Genomic DNA, 27,716 nt, shown 5'->3' with positions numbered 1-27,716 from the left:
ACTTTGAAAGGAATGTGTTTACTGTAATAAGCTTAGCTTTTAGAATTATATGGAGTTAAATCTATTTGAAACGTTAGCTTGAAGTGCAACTAGAACGAAATATTGTATTCGAGTAGTTTGTCACCAAGTGTCACTCTTTAACATGTACATTTGAACTTGTTAAAAGCGACATTTGAACTTAAAAGAACAGATGTCCTTTAAAGAGAGCACAATCAAGTAAGAAATATGGAACATGGGTGGTGGCAGGGCTGAGGGCAAGTCACCGAGTTCAAATCACTAAGCCCTCACTGATGTGGGCTCGAGCCTCACTTGGGCCGCCCGTGATGAAATAATGCACAGATGGGCACCTGCGGTCTTCCTCCACCATCAAGCTGGAAAGTCACCATACAGCATATTATTGCGTCTTGTCAGAAACAGCAGGCCCAATTTTAAAATGATTTTACACGAATGTCTCTTGAAAGTAATAATATACAAAACCAAGTCATGCACACCAATACCAAGGATAGCACAATAAAGAGAAAAAAGATTTCTGTTATTTCCATTGTGGTCCTCATTAAATTCAAAGGACTTATAATAAAGTGCATGAACAGGATTTTATAAAGGAGAAAGAAGTTACAATTTAAAAATTTATTATCAATATCTGTGACATTAACATACAGACAGTAACAATCAAATATTGAGACACTTCTATACACAGTAAAATTAAATACTCTCGAAAGCATCTCTTCTCACATATATATGTTTACATGCCTCACCATCAGTTTCTGACTTGTATCTATAATTTAATATTTTGTTTTTGGTTTCAATCACGTAAACATTTCATTGTACAATGGTAATATAAATAGCAAAACTATCAAAAAATACCTTTGTTTTGCCAGTAAGTGACAATAGTTTAAAGTACAGAAAATGAGAAGTTATGTATTTTCTTGAATTTACAGATCAAAACTTTATTTTCTTTCTTAGCTTTGAAGTTAAGCATTGTTTTGAAAATCTAGTACATTTATACTGCCAAACAATTTCAGGCTGTGCTGGACAATCTTTTTTCTGAGTGGTGAATCAAGTCTGTGTCCCTAAGAAAATGGAATGTTTTCACAAGTTTGACATGCTAAATGTTCAGCTTTAGTCCTACAAACTACAGATACTGTGTATCTTGTATCTGGTCATAACAAAGGCCTTTACCATAAGGATTACTCCTTAACACACTAAGGAAAAGACGTTAATATACTATATGGATAACTTCTTCATATACTTAGGATAACTCCTAAATGACACATGGTCCAGCATTTTATAAATAAAACACATTGTTTAGCGAGTATGCTGAAAGAGGTATTTATATTCTAATCCTCGAATTAACAGCTAACTAACTGGAGGAAATAAAGAAAATTTAAAATGAATTCTTTCAATATGTCTTAACTCAATACATGTTTTTCAAAAGTCTATCTTTAGGTTACAATATTTACCTCCCTTTTAGAAAACAAAAGGTGTAGATACCAAAATGTCATAATTTTCAATGACGTAAAGGCTATTTTGGTCACAACACAGAGAAAAAAGCATTATAATAATCAAATACTGCTCATAACTCATTCCACAACTTGTTTTTTACATTCCAAATTTAAAAAAAAAATAATACCTTAATCTGAGGGCGTGCCCCTTTAATCAGTTCTAATACACCAGAACTAAAGCAGAATTTCAAACACTAGTCACATGATATTACACTGCATACTATACATGTATGTTATCATTTTCAAAAAATAAATAAAGCATAAACAAATATAAAGCACATAGGGAATACAACAGTACAATAAATATAACTAATCAGGACGGCATCAACTTTTTTAAGTTCCAAACTTTGAAACCCCACAATATTTACAATCTCACAATATTTACTAGGCCTATCATTGGTGACTTAAACTGAATGAAATGGTGCATTTTCTTTTCACTTTTACTTCTTCTATTTTACAGAAATAGCTTTTCGTCTACAATTCTTTGAAATTACTAAATTGTTATATAGACCTCAATTAAAGAAACGTTCTTGTCAGCTCCATGCAAAAACTGGTTAAGTGCATTATTATACAAAGAAAGAGTTTGTAGGCCAGTCTAAGAATGAAACTCTGTCATTGGTCAATTTCAAATGTGTGCTTAGCAACAGCCAATCAGATGCTAGAACTTTGAGACTGGTCTCCAAATTCATGTCCATCAATAGTCTATTAATCTGAAATTTACATTTATGCCTATGAAAAGGTAATAATGATTCTTTTTTCTTGACCCAAATGATGAAAATGCAGTTGACATTTCGAAGTTTGGAACTTAATCTCACATGTAGTATATAAAAACATTGGCTAAAATATGTCTTTGGAAACATGAGGCTGGTTTATTTTAGGCAAACTGTAGTAAAAAGCATAGTGTCTGCACCTCTCCAAACCAAGGTGGATGGGTGGGTGGGGAAATAATTTTTGACTGTATTTCGGTATACATGTATATCTAGACTAAAATTTCTGAAACCTTAGGCATCTTTAGTGGACAACTGAGGTACAGAGTTGGTAAAAAAAAACATTTTTAGGCCATGTTTATTGAGTTACTGCTCTCAAATAATGATAAAATCGACTGCTAATAAATGTAGTTGTAAAATGTTATGGTCCAAATGATCTTTTCTCAAAAAATTATTTATAATTACAGAAGAAATTCATAAAATTAGAAATATCAGGATAAAATGTGGTATAAAAAACTTTGAAATAAATCCATTAAAAATTTAGCAGTATATTGCCTCTATATAACTAATAATACTACTTTCTTATGTTACTCTTACACATTAGCAGACGTCATATTAAAAAGAACAACCCGGCTGAAGTTTTAGAAGTATGTTTTTTTCAGTAATCTGTGTTTAGAAAAAATACTTTTCTTTTGTATTTTTCGGATTAACCCAACATCTTATATAGTAAATGACTCTTAAAAAAAAAAACCCACACCCAGATTAAGCCAGACGGTCCTTTTTCACATGACGTCCCAACGTAAATTTGGACGTTTCAAGGGGACTAGGCAAAAATAATATATGTATAATGGTAAAAGCGATACACCAATGGTTAAAATCATAAACACCAACACAGGACAAAACAAAAACAGAATTACAAAAAACTGTACTCATTTAAAAATGATGTAAAATGATACAGGCAAATTAAATGTAACTGATAAATATATCTTCAATGTAAATATATCTTTCTTGTTTTTAAATCACAGATGAAAATCACAATCATTATAGAAATTAAAAGAGCCATGCCATGAGTAAACCAACATAGTGGCTTTGCGACCAGCATGGATCCAGACCAGCCTGTGCATCCGCGCAGTCTGGTCAGGATCCATGCTTTTTTTGCTGACGATTTCTCTAACTGCAATAGGCTTTGAAAGCGAACAGTATGTATCCTGACCAGACTTCGCGGATGCAAAGCCACTATGTTGGTTTTCTCACGGTGTGGCTCAAAACACTTTCATTGTATGAACACGTAAGAAACTTAAGTTATGAAGTTTACTCTTTCTACTATGGTACTAATTCTCTAAACTACATTGTAGGAATATAATCTAGGTGAAAGGGAGTGATAATATTGGAGTAAAGTATCCTAAATTGAGACAGATTGGGAACTCTTGATCTTTCTATTATTAAGATGTTATTATAAGGCTTGGGTGTACCTTTTGATGACAACGGAACACCAAGTGTCATTATGACACAATGGCCATTTTGAAACTTATATGCCATTATGGCTATAAGGAACACTCCAGCCATTCTTTAACCTTGTCATTATAAACCTAGGCTTCATTTTCATGTTTGCATTTTCGTATTTTATTATTCTTAACCTTCATGCCATCTGAGTCTTAAAATCTATCAGAAACCTCTCACCAGAAATACTTCATATTGCTACAAAATGTGTACATCAGAAAGCATTATCTGGGGCTGGGATTATCATTCTGGGGCTTGGGATACACTGGATTATCATTTTCAGGGGGATTTTTTTTTTTACTATTTGTAGTAAGCATAAATATTCTTCACAATTCAGCACAGTAGGGAGAAAAAACGAAACTGAGATTGTTTTGGCTACCACTACATTCACAAGAAGAAGAGAAGGAAATTGATACGATTATTGTGATACGATTATTGAATTACTCAGCAAATATAATTCTATTGCCAGTAATCGCCAGAAGATAAGGTAGAAGATAGTGGGAAATTTGTTACTATTTAAAGATAGATCAATAGTTGCCAATCCATTTCATTTCAGTCTTTTGTTCGGCAGAAATTGATAGACATTGGGCCAAGCATTCGTGGGTTCTTAAAAACAATTATGATAACTAAGGAACCTATGTCAAAAATTTCCTGAGTTTACACATAAAAAGTGATTTACTTTCATAAAATATTAGCATTAAGAAACTATATATGAAATGACCAACTTACAAATATAAATCAAATCTGAGACAGCTAATTAAATGTAAACAATTTAATCTCTAGGACACACTCTTTCTTTGTGAAATTTTGTTGAGAACTCAAAATGAGTAATGGAATGGAAATATTTCATTTGAAATCTTTTGCATGGTAATCATTATCTCCCTTTAGTACTATCTTTTTTATATTGTTATATAAAGGTAAACTTTTTCTAAAGTTTTCAAATAATTCTGCAACAGTCAAAATTCAGACATATCTTGTCTTTTCCCTAGCTGTAACCCTCTAATTAAAAACAAAAGCTAAAAACACAATATCAAAGGATGAAAATGTGAGAAAAAAGAATAACAGAAATTAAAGACAAAATGTTTCAACAGAAGTTAACAGCATTGCACCTTTATACAAAGAGCAACATAAAATAACAATTAAGTATCTGTAATGTAATCTATAAGGCAATGATGCTCCTCTGATTCACAGAAGGTTTGATTAATTCTTTTATAGAAACATGAAAAAGTATAAAATATTCATAAACATTTTTAAATCTGTATTTAAAATAAAATTTTTAGACATAAATTTCATGAAAGCTGATTCAAAATCAAGGGACGTGTCAAATACAGTTTTCAGAGCAAAAGAAATACACAGACAGTAATTTTCAAAAAAAAAAAAATAAAATAGAAATTCCCAAATAGTTTCATGATAATCAGTACACATGCACTTGAGCATCATAATACCATATTTATAGAGATTATCAGTGCTTTTTTTCTGTTTCTGGTGGCAGGGCCTGGGAGGACAGGAAAACTGTGATGTAAAGACAATTGATCTTATCATAAATATGCTAAATTCCAGAACAAAACGAATCAAAAGCTTTGTGTTTTTTTGGACTGAAATTTTATCCAAAAAAAAAAAAACAGGGAAAAATACACAATTTCTGGAATGGGGAATGGGCTGCATTTTGACCCCAAAAATGGCCAAAAAGAAAACACTGAGAATCTAAGATTAAAGATTTCAAGACAAAATAAAACCATGATTCTTGGTAGAAAGATATCATGTACAATAGTGAAAAATTGGAATAGTTAAATTTTCAAACTTGATATGTATTGTATCATCATATATGAAATCAATGGTATGTTTGTATATAATGTAAATATATGATTACTGAGCTAAAGTCACTGGTAATTTCACTCTTGCAACCTCTTGTCAACATTCAACAAATAATGAATTATCATTACCTAATAAAACAGAAGAAAGAAAAACTACTAAATTTTTCAACAGATGCTTTAACTTTGAAGGTGGTACCTTTAACAATGATGCAGATATCTAAAATCCATGAAAAATGATTTTAACCCTTACCATGCTAAATTTCTATAATGAACTTGTCCATCTTCCAATTTGGACAGTACCATTAACGGTTAATAGGGGTGCTTACCAAAAAGATACTGGCTGAATAGCAAACAGTGCAGATCATGATCAGAATGCATGGATATGCAGGCTGATCATGATCTACACTGGTCGCAAAGGCGAAACCAATCGATTCCCAGCATGGTAAGGATTAATTTTTTTTTTTGTAAACACTTAAAAACTCTTAACATAGGGTCTTTCAGAATGACAGTTTTTACCAGCTGAATGTGTTTTTATTACAACAAACTAATGCTATGATTCCATTTTGGTTGAAAAATAATTTGTTCACTATGTCGATATGCTCTAATGAAAACAAATACTGATATTTTTCTACACATCTAACATGTGATTCATTTCATGGCGTGACAACCTTGGGAATGATTCAGCAAATCAATGTGGGAATGAAATATCTTCCACTTTTTTCCTATCCTCTTATATAACCGTAAAAGCACAAATCTGTTTCACAGTGTTATTTTCATATGTTGAATATCCCCTTTGTATGCCGGAAAGCCCCGCTAAGAATGATACTGGTGATGCTATTGATGACAATCTCGCCGATGACGACAACAATGATGATGACGGTAATGGTGAAAATGATGCATCACAATGAACAGGCCCAGGATCAATGGAGGCACCTGTTTTCCAACAATATTTGTGTTCTTAACAATGATCGGTGGGAGGAGTAAAGTTGATTGAGGGTTATTCACACGCAAGTTTACTGTCAAAGCTGCTTAGAGCAACACCAAATGCTTGTAATGCACACATTGGATAGTTATAGTCCATTGTAAATACATCTTCTGCTACACGACCAAATTGCATCACAATATAATCCACTGAAACAAAAAGGAGAATAAAAATGTAAATTCCGTTGCTTAATGGGGTTATAACATCGTTTTATGAAAATATTTAAGTTCTGTAAAGATGGTCAGTTATCCTAACCAGAATTCCTTGTTCTCAACAAGTAACTGAAAACTTCTCAACAAGTAACTGAAAACTTCTCAACATGAATCAGAGGTGGAGAATGAATAACGTCAGGAACTCCAACTTATATCAAATTGCCACAGACCACATTATACTTCGACACGGGATCAAATTCACAACATCTGCATTTGTTTTTTTCTGGTTGTTTGGTTTAATTAACATCACACTGACACAGTTATTTGTCATATGGCAACTTTCCAGCTTTTGACCGTGGAGGGCATATGGGTAGAACCTCCGATTTTCTGTAAGCCAGCTGGATGGCTTCCCCACATAAAGAATTCAATGCCCAAAGGGAGGGTCAACTGATTTGGAGCCAGCAACCAGCAACACTTGCCCATGGAGGCCCCCTCCAGATCTGCAGTCTAGTCCATTATCTACCGGACTAATCAGGTGTTATTGTTTTTTTTTTACAATTTTGACAATATATCATGTTTCAGAATGGTGATGTAAGGTTGAATCATAAATCGAAACATTATTCATGATCTCTGGGAAAAATCATTACTGTTTTGATATTATCTTATAATGTTTACACTTTGCAATGGTCTTCCAGCTCTTTCTTTGAAAAATTAAAAGAAACCAATAAAAGTACCACTTAATAGACTTTAAAGTTTGATTATCTGACATTAACCTTTACCCTGCTAAATTTCTAGAATGGACTGGTCCATCATTCAATTTGGGCAGTGCCATTTTTTATTCAAAGGGGTGTTCACTGAAAATGTACTGACTGAATAGCGAACAGTGCAGACCATGATCAGACTGCATGGATGTGCAGGCTGATCTTGGTCTGTACTGGTCGCAAAGGCTGAATCAATTACTGCCAGCAGGCTAAAGGTTAAAATAAACTTACTATCATTGTCATGGACAACTTGAAAGTTCTTCACAGAGGCCTGGGTCACTCTCCCATGGAAATTTAAAACATATGACTGTGTTTCTGCAATATAAAGAGTATCATGCATACGCCATGCACTAATTCTGCAAAAACTGAAGTATCAAATCCTCACAAATAAACTAGTCATTTCATTATTTATGTCTTATTTAAAAATCTGACAACACCTTTCATGATGCTAAAATATTTGCTAAGGCAACATTCCATCAATTTACGGTCTGAAATGTACACACCAGAGCCGCATTATATACTGATGCCTATTACACGACGTGATTTATGGTTTAAGGTTTGCAAATACAGTAAAACAACCATCAGTCAAAGTTTTAACATGATGAGTGAAATGCTTGAGCTATCCGAGGTTTCAAGTAATCCAAACATCAAAAATTTAAGGAAAGTGGACAAAGACCACGGATATTGTTTGAAGCTGCCCTGGTACTCGAGCCATCAATGCTGGTGTTTCTCAGTATTTATGATTCGAGGGGAAAAACACACACAGGAAATGTTTCAATCTAATGTTGGAAAGACAAATCATTTTACCAGTGCTTTTAGCAATAAAAGGCAAAATATTTTACCATCATTCCAAACAGGACTTTTGTTGTGTAACTCTAGAATGTTGTCCATGTTCTTCCTCTTCCATCTTTCTATCAAACCATCATGATCCTGTTGCAAGTATAAACAGATAATGTTTTAAAACTATCCTGTTTCAAGAATATACCAACAACACCTCAGAATATCCTGTTGCAAGTATAGCTTCTGCCATATGCTGTCCTGTTACAACTACACAGACCACTTTAAGACCTTCCTGTTACAATTACAGTAACCACCTCAGACTGTTTTGTGACAATTGCAGAGAATGTATCACACTATACTGTTACAACTACAGACAGCACTTTAGGCTGCCATATCCTGTTACAAAAGACTTTCCTAAGTATAAATAGTCAATGTCTAAAATTAACATTAAATGAAGAAAATATTTTCAGACTACCAGAACGTTCTGTGTCCTTCATAATGCACAGAAATAACTGCTTATACTAACATAAAATTGCTGAAATAGTAAAAGTGCAACATGAATGTTCTACTAAAGTTCTTCCTAAATATTGATGATCTTTTTTTTTTTCTGAAGCACTAGCTTACCCCTCGTGGCTTGATGTCTACACGTTCGTGATCCAAATTCATACCAGGTATCACAATTGTCATTTTTCTTGGTCCCTTAAAACCTAGCACATTTGTTTCCTGAAAAAAAAAAATAATTCAGAGTAACTACCGGTAGCTTGATGGATATTTAACCCTTTGACAGGTCAATAACGTAGACACATCCAGTAATGCATTAAATGTGTATGTATTTAAATTGTTCAAGGTAACAACAAAGTGACAACTTCATCAATTTATGCACAATACCTTTCTGCACTGATAAAACAACTGGGCCATATATCAATTTTTCTTAAGGAAATATATGCATATGCATACGAAAAAAGACAAATTTTATGTTTGTCAAACTTTTTCCTTCTATTTTTATGTTCGCAAAACTGACAATATCCATCTGGCATTTGGTGTTTTGAACAATTTCATATCCTCATTCAAACATAAAGTAGTGCGAAATCATTTCGTTTCGTAGGTATAATATTTCATGATCTTTGCTTTAAAGGGGATATAAATTTGTGCATTTCAAATTTTTGTAATAAACAAAATGGGAACATTATTTGTCTGTTGCGATTTGATTTAATGGACTGCAGCAAAAAAATTAAATCCATGAAAATTATTCTCCCACAATTAACACAAATTTCAAATGGCATACAAATAGTGGTATTTCAAAACAATCCTAGAAATCTTGTCTTTTCTAGCCTCATGTTGTCACATTCATTTCAAATGCCAAGATTGTAACAAAACAAAAAGAAAGCAACACCAAGTTGTTCCAAAGTTAGTGTACATGACAGAATAATTATGTTCTTACATAAACAATTCCAATAAGTTCCTTTCTTGCTCGATCCATGCCTTGTTTTGGGTTCTCACCACTGTCAAACAGTGTAAACTGCGTACCTAACAGATTGGACCTGTACAAATATAATGCATTATACATAACATTTATCAATCAATTTTTAACCCTTAGCCTGCTAAATTTCTAAAATGGACTGGTCCATCATTCAATTTGGGTAATACCATTTATTATTCAAAGGGGTGTTCACTGAAAATTTACTGACTGAATAGCAAACAGTGCAGACCATGATCAGCCTGCACGGATGTGCAGGCTGATCTTGGTCTGCACTGGTCGCAAAGGCAGAATCACTTGCCGCCAGCAGGCTACAGGTTAAGAGACTGTAAAAGATTCACAGAAAAATGAAACTTTTGCATATTAAAGTTGTCTAACAAACAGAATAAATGGTATAATGCAATATGAATTCTAAAGTACTATTTTTGCATATTCTGGCAAAAGGCAAACTCTTGTCATATACATCAGTCATTCAGGGTTTTTCTTTAAAAATTTCATAATGAACATAGTATTGACAGAAATACAACAGAATTTTTTTTTAAATCCTGCAAATTAACAAGTTTGAAGTACCAGCTGTTAGTCACAAAATTAGACCTTGAGATATCTTCTACAATAGAAAGAATGTTTACTAACCAAGGCACTATGTAATATAAATTTTATAAGTGATTACTGTCAAATATATCACAATTTTAGTTACAAGTGATATCAAGGAAAACAAACAGGTGTACAATGTTTTAGTGGTAGAAAATATCAGAAATGTTATTCAATTTCATTCTGTCATTAATTATACTACTTGAAGAAAACCATGGCTGTTTCACTGACACCTGTAAGTTTCTGTACACGTGTTTCATTGTAAGTTCTGTCTAAAATATGCATTATTGCAACCTGTATTTCCACAGGTTTCAACAGGAACAATATCCGGAAACTGATCATAAAGCCAACCTTGGATAGGATTACTATATTTTAATATCAAACAGGTTGCACATATTCACCTTCTACTGGGTTTTGCTAAATGTTTTAAGGTAAATCAGTTACAAAGTAGGTTGAGCTGCTACTGGGAATATGAAGCATACAGGTCACAGCCTGTCACAAGCAAACAAACAAGAGCTGTCAGTTGACAGTGCGCTCGACTATTCTCAGTGCTTGATAGTATAATATAAGCTATGAGTAAAACTTTAACATTACAATAAGCATATTCTAAGTCGAAAAGGGGCCATAATTCAGTCAAAGTGCTTGATAGAGTTGCCTCCTCCTTTTTACAGACTGGGGCCATGATGGTAAACAAGTATGCAAAATATGAAAGCAATATATCTCAATGGACTTTGAAAATATTTGGAGTGGTACGCAAACTTTAACATTACAATAAGCATATTCTAAGTCGAAAAGGGGCCATAATTCAGTCAAAATGCTTGATAGAGTTGCCTCCTCCTTTTTACAGACTGGGGTCATGATGGTAAACAAGTATGCAAAATATGAAAGCAATATCTCAAAGGACTATGAAAATATTTGGGGTGGTACGCAAACTTTAACATTTGTGTGACGCTCATGTTAATGCTCACATTCACACCGACGCTGGGGTGAGTAGGATTGCTTCCCTATTCCTCGAATAGTCGAGCTAAAAACTAAATATCACACAAAATAGAACAAGAGCTGCCCATAAGACAGTGTGCTTGACTATTTGATAACTTCTAAATTGAACAACTTCGTAAGACTTTCATTTATTTTACTACAACTTATAACCAATGGCAATGACAAAAACTTGCATGCAGAACTTCCACCAAATTTTCTAAGTCAAATGAGGGCCACAATTTTTAACAAGAGGACCATGATGGTCCTGAATCGCTCACCTCTTCCCACATGACCCAGTTTTTCAATTTTCCTATTATTTGACATAGTGACCTAGTTTTTGAGCTCATGTGACCCAGTTTTGAACTTGACCTAGATATTATCAAGATAAAAATTCTGACCAATTTTCATGAAGATCCATTGAAAATATGGTCTCTAGAGAGGTCACAAGGTTTTTCTATTATTTGACCTATTGACCTAGTTTTCGAAGGTACGTGACCCTGTTTTGAACTTTACCTAGATATCATTAAGGTGAACATTCTCACTAATTTTCATGAAGATCTCATGAAAAATATGGCCTCTAGAGAGGTCACAAGGTTTTTCTATTTTTATACCTACTGGCCTAGTTTTTGACCGCACGTGACCCACTTTCAAAACACCTAGATATCATCAAGGTGAACATTCAGATCAATTTTCATGAAGATCCATTGAAAAATATGGCCTCTAAGAGGTGAAAAGATTTTAATATTTTAGACCTACGGGACCTAGTTTTTGACTGCAGTTGACCCAGTTTCAAACTTGATCTAGATATCATCAAGATGAACATTCGGACAACTTTCATACAGATCCCATGAAAAGTATGGCCTCTAGAGAGGTCACAAGGTTTTTTATTAAATTTGCCCTACTGACCTAGTTTTTAAGGCACGTGACCTAGTTTCAAATTTGACCTAGATATCATCAAGTGAACATTCAGACCAACTTTCATACAGATCCATGAAAAATATGGCCTTAGAGAGTCACAAGGTTTTTTATTTTTAGCCTACTGACCTAGTTTTTGACCGCACGTGACCTGTTTCAAATTGACCTAGATATCATCAAGATGAACATTCAGACCAACTTTCATACAGATCCCATGAAAAATATGGCCTTTAGAGAGTCACAAGGTTTTTCTATTTTTGACCTACTGACCTAGTTTTTGATGGCACGTGACCCTTTCAAACTTGACCTAGATATCATCAAGATGAACATTCAGACCAACTTTCATACAGATCCCATGAAAAATATGGCCTCTAGAGTGGTCACAAGGTTTTTCTATTATTTGACCTACTGACCTAGTTTTTGATGGCATGTGACCCACTTTCGAACTTGACCTAGATATCATCAAGGTAAACATTCTGACAAATTTTCATGAAGATCTCATGAAATATATGGCCTCTAGAGAGGTCACAAGGTTTTTCTATTATTTGACCTACTGACCTAGTTTTTGATGGCAAGTGACCCACTTTCGAACTTGACCTAGATATCATCAAGGTGAACATTCTGACGAATTTCATACAGATCCATGAAATATATGGCCTCTAGAGAGGTCAAAGGTTTTTCTATTATTTGACCTACTGACCTAGTTTTTGATGGCAAGTGACCCACTTTCGAACTTGACCTAGATATCATCAAGATGAACACTCAGACGAACTTTCATACAGATCCCATGAAAAATATGGCCTCTAGAGAGGTCAAAAGGTTTTTATATTTTTAGACCTACTGACCTAGTTTTTGATGGCACGTGACCCAGTTTCGAACTTGACCTAGATATCATCAAGGTGAACATTCTGACCAATTTTCATGAAGATCTTTTGAAATATATGGCCTCTAGAGAGGTCACAAGGTTTTTCTATTTTTAGACCTACTGACCTAGTTTTTGAAGGCACGTGACCCAGTTTCGAACTTGACCTAGATATCATCAAGATGAACATTCTGACCAACTTTCATAAAGATCCCATGAAAAATGTGACCTCTAGAGTGGTCACAAGCAAAAGTTTACGGACGGACACACGCACGCACGGACGACGGACACCGCGCGATCACAAAAGCTCACCTTGTCACTTTGTGACAGGTGAGCTAAAAATTTCAACCAAGAGTTTTCTAACTTTGGTATAAGAAGGATGTCTTGTGTGAAGTTTCAACCAAAACTTCAAACAAAACTTTAACCAAATTTTTGAAAAAGGCCAAATTTTGTAATAAACTGAACCAAGAGCTATGAGCTTAATTAATTCAATAGATCTAATGACTGGGAAGAACTGTGTGAAGCTTAATTCAAATACATGTCATTACTGCAATACTTACTGATATTTAGTTGCACGTAAACTTTAACTCTAGAAAGGGCCATAATTTCGAATTAAACCAAAAGTTACCTAACTTGGTCTTCCTGTATGCTTAATCACTAGGAAGCCTAAGAGAAGTTTCAATCAAATACATGCAATGATTACTGAGATACAAACTTGCACGCAAAACTTTAACCAAGTGTGACAAAAATGACAATGCTGACACCCGGGTGTGTACAATAGCTCTTACTATTTGAGCCGCACAATGAGAAAACCAACATAGTGCATTTGCGACCAGCATGGATCCAGACCAGCCTGCGCATCCTAGCAGTCTAGTCAGGATCCATGCTGTTCGTTTCACAGCCTATTGCAATTCGAGAAACCGTTAGCAAACAGCATGGATCCTGACTAGACTGCGCGGATGTGTAGGCTGGTCTGGATCCATGCTAGTCGCAAATGCACTCTGTTGGTTTTCTCATGGTGCGGCTCAAATTTTTTCTAAAATCTGAATAAAGCCGTCATAAAAATGTGCCAGAATCCACAATACATCTTCAATAGAACAGGTATACACCAAAAGCATAGCAGGTAGCTTACAATATAATTTCAAACTTTATAAAAACAGCTACTACATATTATCAACACTTGAACTGCTATCAAATAAAGTCAAAATTAGAAATTCTGAGTAGTAAAGCTTTCATACAAAATACAAACTTTTTGATGCAGAAGCAGTAAAAAGAAGAGCACTGCCTTGCGGGTGCTGACACTCATCTGATTTTTTTTATGATAGAAATACTGTCCTACACATGATTTTCTAAGTCCAAAAAGGGCCATGATTCTTGCAAAAAGCAGGATGGAGTTATTTTTCTTAATGTACAGGGTCAGCTAATGATGGTGAACAAGTGTTGCAAGTTTCAAAGCAATAGCTTTGATAGTTTAGGAGAAAAAGTGACCTAAACATAAAACTTAACCAAGAAATCTGATATTTTTTAAGTCCAAAAGGGGCCATAAATCTTGCAAAAAGCAGGATGGAGTTATGTTTCTTGCTGTACAGGGTCAGCTTATGATGGTGAACAAGTGCTGCAAGTTTCAAAGCAATAGGTTTGATAGTTTAGGAGAAAAGCTGAACTAGACATAAAACTTAACCAGGCAACGCCGACGCAGACGCCAACGCCGATCAAGTGATGACAATAACTCATCATTTTTTTTTTTCCAAAAATCAAATGAGCTAAAAAAGGGCAGTTCCAAACCAAAATTGGAAAATGCTGAATGAAAATGGGAAATGCTAACAATCAAATCAATGTGGGAAACCTTAAAAAGTAGAACTAAAATAGGAAATGCGAAGAACAAAAATATATGAAATCCACACTGAAGTAATAGAACCAAACTGGGAAATTCTAATTGTAAAAATGTTACAGGTTCAAAATAGGAAATGATATGAGAGAAATTTAGAATCATGATGTTTTAGTTGGTATATGAAAACTCACATCTACACCCTGTGCCACGGAACAATACACCACAACACAGTGATCTATGACTATAAAACAAAAGTGATAAACAATGCTAGAAAACTCTTTTTTTTAACACACATTTCATGATAATACTTTTTTTTTCTTTCAGATTCAATACATTTAGTTTTCACCAAAATGATTGCATGGGTGAAAAAAAATAAAAATAAATGCAAAATTCATGCATATTCACTTTAGTTAAGTATATGCCAAAATGACAGTCATCTATTACCCTAAAATAAACTGTTTTCTGAGTGATGACTTGTTAATTGTGTAAAAAAAAATCTTTTTTTTTTTTTTTTTAGTATATGCTTGATAAAAATATGACGAAAACAGAATAGGTTTTGTTAATTGTAGCTTTGTTTTAAATGTGATGACTAATTCTTGGGCCCACGTTCCTGAACTTAAATTTAGACACAAAAACTCTAGATATTGAATTTTTAGCAAATTTATGCTGTTGAAATTTTGTAAAGGTTGCTTAAGTTACCAAATGGACATTCCTGCAAAGTTTCATTACAATTTGTGAAAGTTTAAAAATGACAGAGAAGCAAGAAAACTTTACAGATAAAAGTTGAAGTATTCATCAACACAAGCATTGCTTATATGCAGGTTAAGCGTAAAAACTGAATCAAAATTCATGCAAATGTTTAAAAGTTTCACTTAAATGTTGCCTCGAAGGCAAACTACTCCATAAACAGTGACTATTCTAGATTGTTTATCACTTTTGATCTAGGCACTATGTGAAGGAAACACACCACCAAATTCCAGTGTGCTCTTATACCTAAGTTTGCCTACAAATGCTTCCCCGCCACGGGTCAGATCTGTGGGGTCGGTCGATATCAAATAGTTGGACGTTTTGGATTTCTTTCTTTTTCGACCCGCTAATAAAAATATCTGCAATCAATTAAACATATAACATATAAGATACAAGAACATTATTTATTTAAGTTTAACTGTGTACCTTAATTTTCCGATATACGAGTCAGCACTTCTAGAAAGATCAGTAGGATCTGTGGACATTAAATAGTTTGACGTTTTGCTTCTTTTACGTTTTCTACCAGCTAATAAAAAAATCTGCAAAAAAAACATTCACAAAACAACATCACAACAATGAAAAAAGAATTCAACTCCAGAATGCAAATAGCTTAATATCAGGGTAAGAATGATGCCTTTTTGACAGCAACCTTTTAATGGAAGTAAAATGCATTTTAAATATTTTGTTATTTTGAAATATATCATTTTTGTAATTCATAAACAAGGCTATATATAAATCACAGAACTGTCAATAATAACTATTGTGAAATCATTAATATTCAATAGGGATAAACTAATGTGGTTTTCTTGGTAGATTCAATCCATTAAATTAAATCATTTTATTTTCAAAAGTTAAAGTCCAATTTATACCCTCCAAAAATAGCAGTTTGGGTAAAAACCACTGAATTCCATGCCTACAAAATCTAATGATTCAACAGTATCGGTAAAAAATTCAGAAATACCCTTTTAACATCTCGTTTTGCATCCTCTCTCTCCATGTGTAAGAAATATGTTGGGTACATTCCCCTGTCTACCCCCTTCTTGTCGCGAGTGATCCTGCACTTTATCGTGACACCTTGTGGAGCTGGTTTTAAGACAAAATCGTCAAGATTTTCTGTCATGTCAGGAGTATAGGTCCTGCCCATAGCTCCTGCTGGGGAACCATCCTCATCCTCATCATCTTCTGGATTCTGAAATATCGCAACAAATTAGGTCAAATACATGAATCATTCAAGTAAAATATAGTTTACACCACTAAAACATAAATTCTTGTTAATTCTGCTTGTGACATGAGCCGTGCCATGAGAAAACCAACATAGTGGCTTTGCGACCAGCATGGATCCAGACCAGTCTGCGCATGTGCGCAGTCTGGTCAGGATCCATGCTGTTCACTTTTAAAGCCTATTGGAATTGGAGAAACTGTTAGCAAACAGCATGGATCCTGACCAGACTGCGCAGATGCGCAGGCTGATCTGGATCCATGCTGGTCGCAAAGCCACTATGTTGGTTTTCTCATGGCATGGCTCAAAATTATAAGAGTAGTTGCTGTTCATTCCATGTTCATAAGTCTCTTTTTATCAACCTTTTCTGCCAGTAATAGTAATATCAATGGTGGACCTTATCTTGACATTAGCAGTCGTGAGTCGGAATTCATCAGCAAAATTATTGCATCCATCTAGTATACACTTACTGAATGGTTGGCCAGTCAATAGTCGCCAGTCAATAGTCAAAACTATCTTAATCTGCCTTAGTTCAAATGATCGAGGCCTAATAGTTTTGATAATTGATTGGTAAGCTATGCAATAAGTGTTTTATTACATGACATCAGAAATATATTACAAAGATTTTTTCTTAAATTTTTACTTATACCCAGTAAATCCATAGACTGGTCGAAAGTACCAAGTACTGACCAATTTATATAAGGAATCATGAACAAACATCAAAAATATCTGTTTAAAGTAAAACTTGTTTTTTAATGGTGTTAAGTATTTGTTTTATTATTTCCTTACATTAAAAACTCGATGGAAAAGCATACTCCTAAACTTTTGCTTAAATAATACCTTCTTGAGAATAGTCTGCTGCAAACATTTTTAACGCCCCTCACATAAACTGCATCAAATTATGAAAGCATGTTGAGAATTCTAATTCAAAATCTAGCACTTTCACTCTGAAGATTTACTTGCATAGCCTGTTGTTTGTCAACTAATACACAGATAAATGAATAAGCTTGCTACGATACTAAAATATTTTAATTATTTGCCGCAATTCAAGACTGAAATTGAATTTCTCCAGAAATGAGATTTTGTCTAATCCACAGCTGATGCATTCTGTTTGCCATGTAAATATAGCAAATATATCAATCAATTATTCAAGGAAGAATTTAAACTCAGAATTTAACTGTTCCTGCAGACCACATATAGCCTCCAATAAATTTCAAATGTTGACAGAAGAAAAGAGCACAGCTCTTTATCTACTGTATGTAGAAGCTGTGCTATCACATGATAACCACCCCCTCCGCCCCCCCCTCCACCCCCCACCACCCCCTCCCGGTAAACTATAGATGGGCCAACTGAGTGCCACTGCAAATTACGCAAATTAGGATCTGATCCCACTGTTTGTTTTGTCACATCAACACAGAATTTAGGTCATGTGGTGACTTCTAAGCTTTTAATGGCGGTGGAAGACAGTAGGTGCCCCTTTAACCTGTAGCCTGCTAGCGGCAAGTGATTCTGCCTTTGGGACCAATGAGAGCAGTGCAGGCTGTTTGCTATTCAGTCAGCAAATTTTCAGTGAATACCCCTTTGAATAATAAGTGGTACTGCCCAAATTGAACGATGGACCAGTCCATCTTAGAAATATAGCAGGGTAAAGGCTAAGCATTTAAGCATTATTTCAAGCATGAACAGGCACCACGGTAGCACCACTGACTTTCCATTCGCCAACTTGATGACTTTAACACACAGTAGGATTTTAAACCCGAAGCAAATTTTTGCACCCACAGTTGTGGGGGCAATTGATTCAGTCAGTGACCTAATAGCCACTCAGCCATAAAGACCAAACATTATAGGGCTTACAAAGGAAAAAATACCATGATTTATGTTTCACATCCCTCAACCAGTTCCAATCTGATAATAAATGAGGCATTTTACCCCTAATATCTAGATATCCAACAGAAGGGAACAATTCTAAACATACCTCAACTTTAGGGAATACAAAAAGTCAAGTTAATGAAATGGATTTATGAATTGAAAGGTAACTCACATGGAGGGAAGGCAAGTTGTGAAACTTCAAGAGAATTTCGGACAATGCCTAGGTGATCTAGCAGAACTTAAACCAACCTGCAATATTACTGGAATAAATAAATTATTATTTCAGGCTGCAGAAAGAAAAATAAACCTGATAAGTAACTGTTTAAGTAAAAGGAGTTATGGCAACTGTGGCGGAGAAACTACTGTACCTGCATTTTTTGTTGAGCCATTCGTTCAAGATCATTTGTGCTTTTTGTGCGAGGTCCTGGTAATGGGCCAACAGGTTCACTAACAAGGGCAACATCTTCATCATTGTCATCTAAATCCTGTCGTAGCGGAGAAGCTGGAGGTGGGGCTTGTGATGCTTTCTTTTTCTTGTCTTTTTTCTTTTTCCGCCCAGGTGGTAATGGGTCATTCCCTAAAACAGAACAGACAGGTCTGATAATTTAATATAAAATATTGTCATACAGTCCTAAAAATCACCCAAAAGTACTAAGCTACTACATAATGATAATAATGATTATAATAATAACCTAAACCATTGTCCAACAAGGAAACAAACACACAAAAAATTAATCAACATATAAAATTGGTTATGAATTTTGGAAACAGTCAAATTTACAAATTAATAGACTTCTATCACTAACCATTTCTTGCAAAACAACAACAACAAAAAACAACAAAAAAATGTATTTGAATATCTAAATATAAGTTCTCTAAGGTTTACAAAACACCAACACTTAGTAAAGAGAATGAATGAAGTTTTTAGAAAAATATCACTAAAGAAACAAGAAGAATGTGTCCATAGGTCACAGATGCCCAAACTATGTGATGTTAGGACACAAAAGTGTGGGCCATGTAATGGCGCTCTCACAATAGCCCATTTCACAGGAACTTCGGAATTTATCGGAAATTTTCGTAAAATTAAATCACGTGGAGGCTTATCAGCTTAAAACAAAAATCGATAGAACAGAAAGACCAATTCCACTCTCCGCTGCAGGGACAGTTTAATACCGATGTTGATGTAAATCCTACTTTTTTTTCAATCTACCTCAAAACTGACTAATAAAATTTGTTTCCCCAGGATTTTGGGCAAAAATCGAGGGTGCCTATTATACACAGGTGCGCACTCTGGTACCTTAAATCTTCAACCTCTAAGTGTGACCTTGATCTTTAAGGTAGAGGACTGGATTTTGTATGGTGGTCATTTGTGACAAGTTATTTCAAAGTCCTACTTACTGCATAGGTTATAGGCCTGACTTGATTTTGTGCCTGGTTAGATGGATGGACATACGGACAGGGGTAACACTACATACCTTATCCCATTTTTAATGGTGGGTGGGGGATAGAAAACTAATGTTAAGCTAAGCTTCCATACTACACAGCATGAAATTTCTGTAACTCTACGCAATTTGAACATGCTTTTTTATAACTGCATGTTAACAAAAGCTCTGACAGCTCTAATGAAGTCCAACTGATCTCACTGCCAGTAAAGGCGCAGTATTTTGGTTGCTAGGTAACAGAAACAATCAAAGACCAAAAATCAATTAAATTCTAAGATCATTTCTTATAAAACTGACAGATAAAGCAGCTTTTGTGCCACACAAGTCTATAAAAAGACTGCTAATTGAAAGAAATAATACAGGAACGCAAAAGAAAATTAACAAGTTGTACACATACGTAAAAGATAGACGTTAAACTCTTAAGGTCTCTAAAAATAAAAATTAAATTATCTTTAATTGTTAGACATAGCCTCTTTTGCTTCAAGTGGGGAAGTTGCCTAAAATGATAACATCAGTGGGGAAGGCACACACATAGTTTATTAAATTAACAATTATGATTTATGAAAGTGACAGCATAATCCTGGAACAACACTGACAATAAAGTAGTAAATTACAAATTCTTACATATGTCACAAGCAACAACTGCAGTAAATTCAGCACAAACTTGCCATGAAAACAAAGAAACATCTTAAAACACAACTTAATTTTTCTCTTTGGCCTAAGGACCTACTTTTATATCCAATAAGAGCTGTCTAACAAGTGCTCTAAACTATCTGAAACCCTTTCACATTATACTGCTTTAACAAAGCCCTCCAAGTTGTATGAGGAGCATAAAATCCGACCAATCAAGGGCCATTACTTTGTTGATAAACACCGAACTGAACCATGTGCACAACTAGGCTTGGCAATGATCATTCCTGTGAAGTTTAGTGTAATTCATCTTGGTGGTACTGAAGCAGTTGCAAGGACAAGGTAAAATGCCACAAATCAAGGAACATAAAATCACTAAACCCAAACATGCCGACAGTAAGCACAATGATGCTTGGTACTGATAAGTCCTGTTAGATTTGGTGGAATTCCGCACGATAATAATACAGAAGTGGCCGAAACATTGAAAAAAAAATATGAATCAAGGACCATAACTCCCATAAAAAGCAGCAAAACGATTAATGCAAACGAAAATTAATGCACAAGTAGGCTTGGCAATCATCACTCCTGTGAAGTTTGGTGCAAAATCTGCCTTGTGGTGTCGGAGGATTTGTGTGGAAAATGTTTGTGACAAACAGACAAGACGGACGAACCTACTGACAGATGGACTGAGCACTAAATCAATATGTCTCTCCCATTACTTGTGGGAGACATAAATAATAATACTGACACTGTAGTTGATATAAAATTACCTAATTAAATACAGAGAAGAAATGTCTTAATACTGCTATTATGCAGTATATTCTGCATAGGCTCGTCATAAACAACGTGACTTGTAATATGAAAACTTGAATGCACCCTAAAATTTTCTCTTTTCTTAACAAAAATTACATGTACATTCTGTTCAATGTATACTCAACTTCTATACAGTTAACATCCAATTCAAAATTAATGAAACTTGGAATAGACCAGCATGTTAAAAGTGGATATGTATGTGCTCTTGGATATTATATGTCTAATTTTATTATCTTGAGTTAGCCACATTTTGACCTAATAAAGCTCCATTACCTCAGATCCTTAATTTTAATTCCAGTTTATTCAACTTGGCTTATTGTTTTCTCATTTAGGAAAAACCCATAACTTTAATAGGGGACCATATGCCACTTTTTATGGAATCGCAACTGAAGAATCCATGTATACCAACATCTGCAGAGGTCACTAAATAACTATTTTTGGTACTTGTTACCAATGTCATGTACAAATGTCAAGTTTTGCTAACCATAGCCTAGAGGGCGTGGACAGTAGCATATATTTCCATTAATGTCCATGAACACGCCAAATCAAACCGAGCCAGCAACATTTTCATTTCTGTTGTGTGGGCAACGTTTAGAGTATACATTTTTCTACCAGGATTTCCGAGGGGCATGCGCCGAACAATGCTGACACCAAGCTTGTTTTCAGTACTTCTCTCATAATAAAAATTATTTTGCATAAAAATAATTCCGTTTATTTTTGGAGAAATATACTGAGATATTCGGTCAAGCGGTCAGCTTATTCACGCACGGCTGGTCGCAAAATTTAGATTTGTTTCCCGGTTTATTCAATGTTACTTTATACAAACATGAAAAGGAACCAGGCGGGCAATCAAGTAAATCCGATTCACGTGCAACCTTTTCAGTTGAAAAACTACATTCGACGAGTACGCTAGCTAGAATCTACTAGAAATTACACGTTGACAATTATTTTTGTTCCCACCCGCCACTCCCAAACTTAACTGTAGTGCATTTAACGAAACGAAAACCTAAATTCATTAATTTCTGTTTAAGGTACATGTTATTTTTCTTCTTTTTGAACAAAATAATGTTTTGGCTTAGCTTTATATTTCAGGGACAGCCTTTCCATAACTGAGTTCACATTCCAAGTTACGCAACCTTACAATCCCAGCAACAACTGGATCACTGCAATTGGCATCAATATATGGCGTCGCCAAGACTGTGTTTATGTGTATGGGACATTTCGTGCTGCATAACGATTATTCGGGAGAACTGAAGCATTGTAGTGACTTTATAATTTTTCAAGGGTTTTATGTATATTTAAAGGAGGATTTTGTTATTCTTGGAATGGACAGCGTTGATGTTATATATACAGGGACGTCAAGGATTATTACTTTGTTAAACGTGTATCATACTTGTTACTATTTACTTTGTGTCATACTTTTTCTTTGTGTCTAAACTGATGTTGGTATAGCTGATTCTATTCGAAAAAAAAAAAAAAAAAAAAAAAAAGTCACTCACTTTATTACTAGGGCCGAAAATTCTGTCGACTCGGGAGGTGATCGGACGTACTTTATAAGACGTAAATTTCTTAATGGTAAATATTTACATACACTTTCAAGATTTTATTAATTAAAAACTCGAAGTCCGGTTTCGGTAAAAGTTCGGGCACCCGAGCAGAACGGAAACTGGAATTCGGGCAATAGAAATTGTTCGTGTCAGTGGCAAGTGTCGTCTGTTGCGGTTTACGGAGTGTCTGTATATAGATTCCAACTTTCAAATAAGTCGGGTGTAATTGCATAGGTATTGTCCTAGTACTGAGGTAATACCTACATAGCCTTGCTTGTGTCTATCTTGCCTTGCGTCCGTCGTAGCCTCGCTTTGATAACTTTCCCGACTGGTATCTAAAGGTTATTGAACAGTCTCCTTGCATGGATTTGCTTAGCGTAAACCAATGTAAATTTTGCCTTGCGTCCGTTGTAGCCTTTACATAGACGGCGGTGTGTGCTATATCTTGCCTTGATAAATTTTGCTTATACGGGTATTTCATATTAGGCAGGTGCGTCCGGTCTCCTTCCGGTCGACTGAAAAACTTACCTTTTCTGAGTGGCCACAACATGCCATTTCTTTAGTGATAATAAGTCAGAATATACTTAAACTTTACTTAAAATTCTGATATGATCTCGTGTATTATCGCAAACTTATTATTGTTACGTCTTAAATGAGATAGTTGATCAATGTTCTGTAACTTTCTTTGCAGGGCACCCTGCAATTTTAGTAAATAAATGGTTATTTCTAATTTTAACGTTTGTTTAGTTCTATATTTCGAATGATAAAATAATATAAGGCATAAGTCAAGAACTATTTAAACTGCAAAAAGACCAGAAATTTCAGTATGTTTAAACAAATCCAATAGCAATGTTTAAAAAAAACAACAACATTTGACAGCAACAAAAACACCATAAAGGGAAGAAAGAGCAATTATCAAACTGTTCATCACAGAGTCCTCCCAGGAGTCAATAATATAATGAAACATTGTAATCTGCTACACATGCCTGACTTATTGACTGAAAATCAAACAGAGATGAAAGAAAAAATGACTCACATGGCAGTTCCTCTGTTTCGCTGTCAAATTCGAAAGCAAGATTGTTCTCAGCCATTCTTGCTGATCATGCAAGGTGATTAAATTCTAATTCCATGCAACTTATTTTTTTTTTTGTATTTGTAAACAACGCATCACTGTTTGTCTCCTTTTTTTTTCACAAATTCATCACACCAAAAAATATAATAAATCACGCATAATTGTCCTTTTTCACTCCGACATGCTCCTGTCATGGTTCTAGATCAATGCATGTTACTGTTTTCCTCAAATTTTCCTTGCCAATAACCATGGATTCACAGCAATATGCTTAATAATCAAACGGTCTCCAACTAATTAAAAACTTCCAATGATTTCATATATTGCCACATTTCCAACAAATAACTTTGCACAGAGAATTCTACATCTGTTTTGATAATGTTTATTTTCTTTCAAATGATTCTGTAATCAAGATTTTATAGCAATTGTATTTTGCAAATCTAATTAAACAATTGTTTTATTTCTGAATTTGAGAAGAGAAATATTCTTGTTAATCAACCACGTGGTGAAAGAAAGATATTTAAATGTTGTTTTATTTTCGTAATCCGTTATTGTTTTAAATTGATTTACTTTACTATTATGTCTAGGTATTTATGCACGTTACAATTGACAATAAGGATGGAAGAGTTCATCTTTTAGTCTTCCTTCATTACATATGCATGTAGCCTATCCACTGTCATACAAATGATAAAACAAAACTTCCTTAATGAATGGGATGCACTTATATATCCTAAAATATGTAAACCGCCCCGATTTTAATATAAACGTTTGAAATTATTGTAAGAATTTGGCATACACCCAAATCAAGCTAATAAAAGAATGGAAATACCTTAAAACCTCCAAACATTTACATAAAGATCATTTTAATTCATTTTTGTTTTGTTTCTAAATTTAATTCCTGTATAAGGCTCAATCAATGAACATACATGTACAGAACATAAATCAAAGGTACGGTAAGTATGTCACCCTATCATAACAAGCGTAAGACTATAATAAAGGCTAAACTAAAATAATCAAGTGTTTCTAATCATATAAATGTTCAAATGTTTTAGCTTTATTTTTTTTTTAATTTTAGTACTCATCTAAAAATGTTAACAATAGTCAAATTTCTTTATCCTTCCACTTAAGTTCTTTATTTAATTTTCACAAAATTATCTCACACACATACCGAAAGTTTTATTACGTCCCTAAGCCTTGATAATGTTTTCACTTTCCATTTATTACATATGTGTAATCTACAGATACAAATCTATAAAGGCTGATAATATTACCTACATATCTAAGTCAGTTGCCACCACCCGTATCATAGTTCATTCTGATTAGGGTTATGTACTTGTCAATATACCGTTACTTATCTTATACCTTGTATAATTTATTGAAAAGACTACGATTTATACTGATAACAGAATACACATAATACATTACCATTAAAAACTCAAATAGGGCTTTCACCATTTATTAACATCACTACTGTTAACCACTTCTTAAGCTCTCTTTTAAATCTTTTATATTTATTTTAGATTTAAAAGTGCTTCAAGGGATTTTTCTGAAAAAGATCTAAGTGAAATTGCAAAAAAATCAAATAAATTGGAGTGCCAAACATCCTGTAATGCTTGTCTCCCTTGGCATAAAAAACTATACATTAGACTCAACAAATCTTCACAATCAACTTATATCAGTAAAAGAAATGTTGAACATCCTCTAATAGTTATCTCCCTTGGCATAAATAATTTGACTAGACTGAACAGGAAATGTGATTGTACATTGTAGACTAAAGCAAATCATTGAAATCTCGTTTCATTATAAAGAATTTGAATCTTACAATAATACTAAAATGACCAAGCTTTCTGCATAAGAACTAAATAGCTTAAACTCATAGTCCAACTATTTTATCTTTCCAATGAAGCAAAAATCTTGCTTTAAATCCACAACGTTTCATATCGACATTAAACTCATCATGCCACAGTGATGTGACTAAGCTCTGAAATACCAATAATTTATCTATACAATATATATATTTATCTATACAATATATATGGGAAATGTAGGTAAGCGATAATATGAACCTGGTACTTCTGTGTCAACATTACTCACCAAACAATTATCAGATTCTCTGATTACTGGGAATGTTGTATCAATCACACAAAAAGGCATATAATGGTGTGCAGAGATTAATTTCCTTTTTTTATTTATCGGTCAAAAGTCAAAAATATTGACCCTCAGTTCTTTGAACCACAGTCAATAGTTTTGACTACTGACCTGCAAGCGTATAATATATATACTCATACTGTTACTATCATAACAAACACTATTAACTTAAACGATTTCTATGAATAAAACGTCTGAAAAGTTTATGATGAATCTGATCCACAAAAATGCCCATAAAAAAATCTAATGCAGTTTCAGAAAGGTAGCAGGTAAAGAGTTAACATGCAATTTACAAGGGCTGATCCAGAAGTAATGTCATTGGAGCCATAGAAACACGTAAAATAAAAAGATAACAAAAATTTGTTCTTTAGCTAAATTTTGGAAAAAATTTCAACAAAATTTACTGTTTACTTACTGAGAAATGGAGATAAGCTTAGAACCTGTTAAAGGTGACTGCCACATGTCACTAACGTTACTGACATCGGAATTTTATATAACTATCATTAAGCAAAAACAAGCCTTATATAATTAACTTTAACTGCCGAAGTTGCCACTATAGTTTTCACAGCTGATTGCTAAAAGATTTAAAATCACACCATTATAATTTTTATATGTATTAGGTGTATTTTGATTGTCTTTCTTTGCTTGCTTTCTGTTTATAAAAGAAATGCTATTTTTAAGAGCGGCTAAAGGTTGTCAGGGGTGAACTTTGCAGTTCTAAGCATTTAAATTGAAATAACCCTGAATATAATATTTGCGCGTGTAATCATTACTGAATTAGCATACTCCATGATAAAAATTCTACAATAATACAACGATGAATAAATGCGCAATGGATGCTGTGCCATTACTTCTAGATCAACCCTCGTAGCCTGACTTTAAGACACAGCATAATGGTCAAAAGTCAATGAGTGCTGTTATATCCATCCCAATATTTTTCAATGTCACAGATATCTATATTTGAAGAATAATAGTGTTGAATAAGCCCAGGGGGATTTCTGCTCTTAATATACCATTAATATATTCTATATTGTCATCCTGCAAATCAATGTCGATGCTTCAGGCTTTTCCTTTAAACTCTCGTTAATTATTAACAAGCAGGAAGGACTGGGTATATCCTGATAGAGTTCAATAAAGGGTAGATAACATAGAATTTTTTTATGAAATAGATCTATACCATATCTGTACCATATAAGTAAGCAAATCAAAAAGAAGAGAAGTAAAAGATGTCCAATTCAAACAGAAGATTGGTATATAATGTGAAAAATCATCAAATAACACACACAAAAAATTGAATCTTTAAACATAAATGAACCAGTTTTAAAACTACAAAACTTTAAATTTCATTAACAACATCAAAAATATTTTCGTATACAATCC

General features: G+C 34.1%; 2 protein-coding genes across 12 annotated transcripts in view; one reads left to right on the top strand and one right to left on the bottom strand.

The window, feature by feature from the left end:
• Positions 1-27,716, top strand: part of LOC123551545 (BLOC-1-related complex subunit 5-like) — a 256,821-nt gene that overhangs the window by 227,871 nt on the left and 1,234 nt on the right. The window lies entirely within an intron of this gene.
• Positions 613-27,716, bottom strand: part of LOC123551537 (tubby protein-like) — an 85,338-nt gene continuing 58,234 nt past the window's right edge. For 10 of the 11 annotated variants that reach the window (XM_053541033.1, XM_053541029.1, XM_053541031.1 and 7 more), the window contains 8 exons: positions 19,056-19,264; positions 16,561-16,788; positions 15,846-15,958; positions 9,640-9,739; positions 8,823-8,921; positions 8,261-8,348; positions 7,650-7,733; positions 613-6,654 (listed from right to left, as the gene is read on the bottom strand). In XM_053541033.1, the coding sequence (XP_053397008.1) occupies positions 6,521-6,654; positions 7,650-7,733; positions 8,261-8,348; positions 8,823-8,921; positions 9,640-9,739; positions 15,846-15,958; positions 16,561-16,788; positions 19,056-19,264 (1,055 nt within the window). In that variant the 3' untranslated portion in view covers positions 613-6,520. Of the gene's footprint in view, positions 6,655-7,649; positions 7,734-8,260; positions 8,349-8,822; positions 8,922-9,639; positions 9,740-15,845; positions 15,959-16,025; positions 16,139-16,560; positions 16,789-19,055; positions 19,265-27,716 lie in introns of all 11 variants that reach the window. The other variant, XM_053541027.1, reaches the window with a different exon arrangement.

This window comes from Mercenaria mercenaria, chromosome 4 (assembly GCF_021730395.1).
Source record: "Mercenaria mercenaria strain notata chromosome 4, MADL_Memer_1, whole genome shotgun sequence".
Classification (NCBI taxonomy): Eukaryota; Metazoa; Mollusca; class Bivalvia; order Venerida; family Veneridae; genus Mercenaria; species Mercenaria mercenaria.
Note: the sequence above shows the minus strand (reverse complement) of the source record. Positions and strands in the feature narration are given on the sequence as shown.